The sequence below is a fragment of the Limulus polyphemus genome, unplaced genomic scaffold, assembly GCF_000517525.1.
Source record: "Limulus polyphemus unplaced genomic scaffold, Limulus_polyphemus-2.1.2 Scaffold87327, whole genome shotgun sequence".
Taxonomy (NCBI): domain Eukaryota; kingdom Metazoa; phylum Arthropoda; class Merostomata; order Xiphosura; family Limulidae; genus Limulus; species Limulus polyphemus.
Window position 1 is genome coordinate 1 of NW_013752923.1, and position 1,139 is coordinate 1,139.

Below are 1,139 nucleotides of genomic sequence, written 5' to 3' on the forward strand. Positions count from 1 at the left end.
CTTACACTATACATCTTGTCAGTTCTTTAAAACCTATGGTACACCCATTGTCCTTCAAAACTCACTGTATACATCTTGTCAGTTCTTTAAAACCTATAGTACACCCATTGTATGACAAAACTAACGGTATGATTCTTAACAGACTACCAGTATAACAAAACTAACTGTATACTTCTAACAAGGTTACCAGTGTAACAAACTTACTGTATGATTCTTACTAGTATACGAAAACATTCCTATTATTATAACTTACACCCCAAAATATATTATAACTCACTATGTAACCATCATCAGCACACTATCGCATCTATTATAACTTACTGTGTAACCATAATCAATACACCAACAAATCTATTATAACTCACTGTGTAGCCATAATCAATACACCAACAAATGTATTATAGCTTACTGTGTAACCATCATCAGCACACTATCGCATCTATTATAACTCACTATGTAACCATCATCAGCACACTATCGCATCTCTTATAACTCACTGTGTAACCATAATCAATACACCAACAAATCTATTATAACTTACTGTGTAACCATAATCAATACATCAACAAATCTATTATAACTTACTGTGTAACCATCATCAGCACACTATCGCATCTATTATAACTTACTGTGTAACCATCATATGTCCATGAACCAAACTTCATAAAGCACGTTTGTTCATCAAATGGAAAGTATTGGACATTCATCTCACAGGAGCTCTTGTAGATTGCTGGTGGACGCCAGATAACCAAACCGTCGGAATGAAGGATAGCTTTCGTCATAATGGTCACTTCGTAATTACCGTCAGCACTACCAGAAAAGAAATAAGGTAATAAGTTTAGGGTAGAAAAAATATTAAAAAATATATCAATGGTATTTAATAGAGACATAAAACAGTAGCTCACTTGTTATACAAGACGATATCCGGCAGCCATATTTGTTCAGCTGGAACATGGAGCTTGGAAACTCCGCCATATTCTTCAGGGTCCCACCTGAGCTTGTAGTCTGTCCATTCCTAACGAGACAACATAAAACATGATTGTTGATAATACCACCTGAGCTTGTAGTCTGTCCATTCCTAACGAGACAACATAAAACATGATTGTTGATAACACCACCTGAGCTTGTAGTCTGTCCAT

General features: G+C 35.4%; 1 protein-coding gene across 1 annotated transcript; it reads right to left on the reverse strand.

Moving 5' to 3' along the window:
• Nucleotides 1-6: 6 nt before the first annotated feature.
• LOC111084660 (acetylcholine receptor subunit alpha-like 1) lies at nt 7-1,015 on the reverse strand (the record flags this gene model as incomplete). The annotated part of the gene is made up of 2 exons (XM_022381296.1): nt 7-810; nt 906-1,015. Coding segments are annotated over 2 exons (339 nt in total), but the record flags the coding sequence as incomplete, so codon positions are not given.
• Between the last annotated feature and the right edge of the window lie 124 nt (nt 1,016-1,139).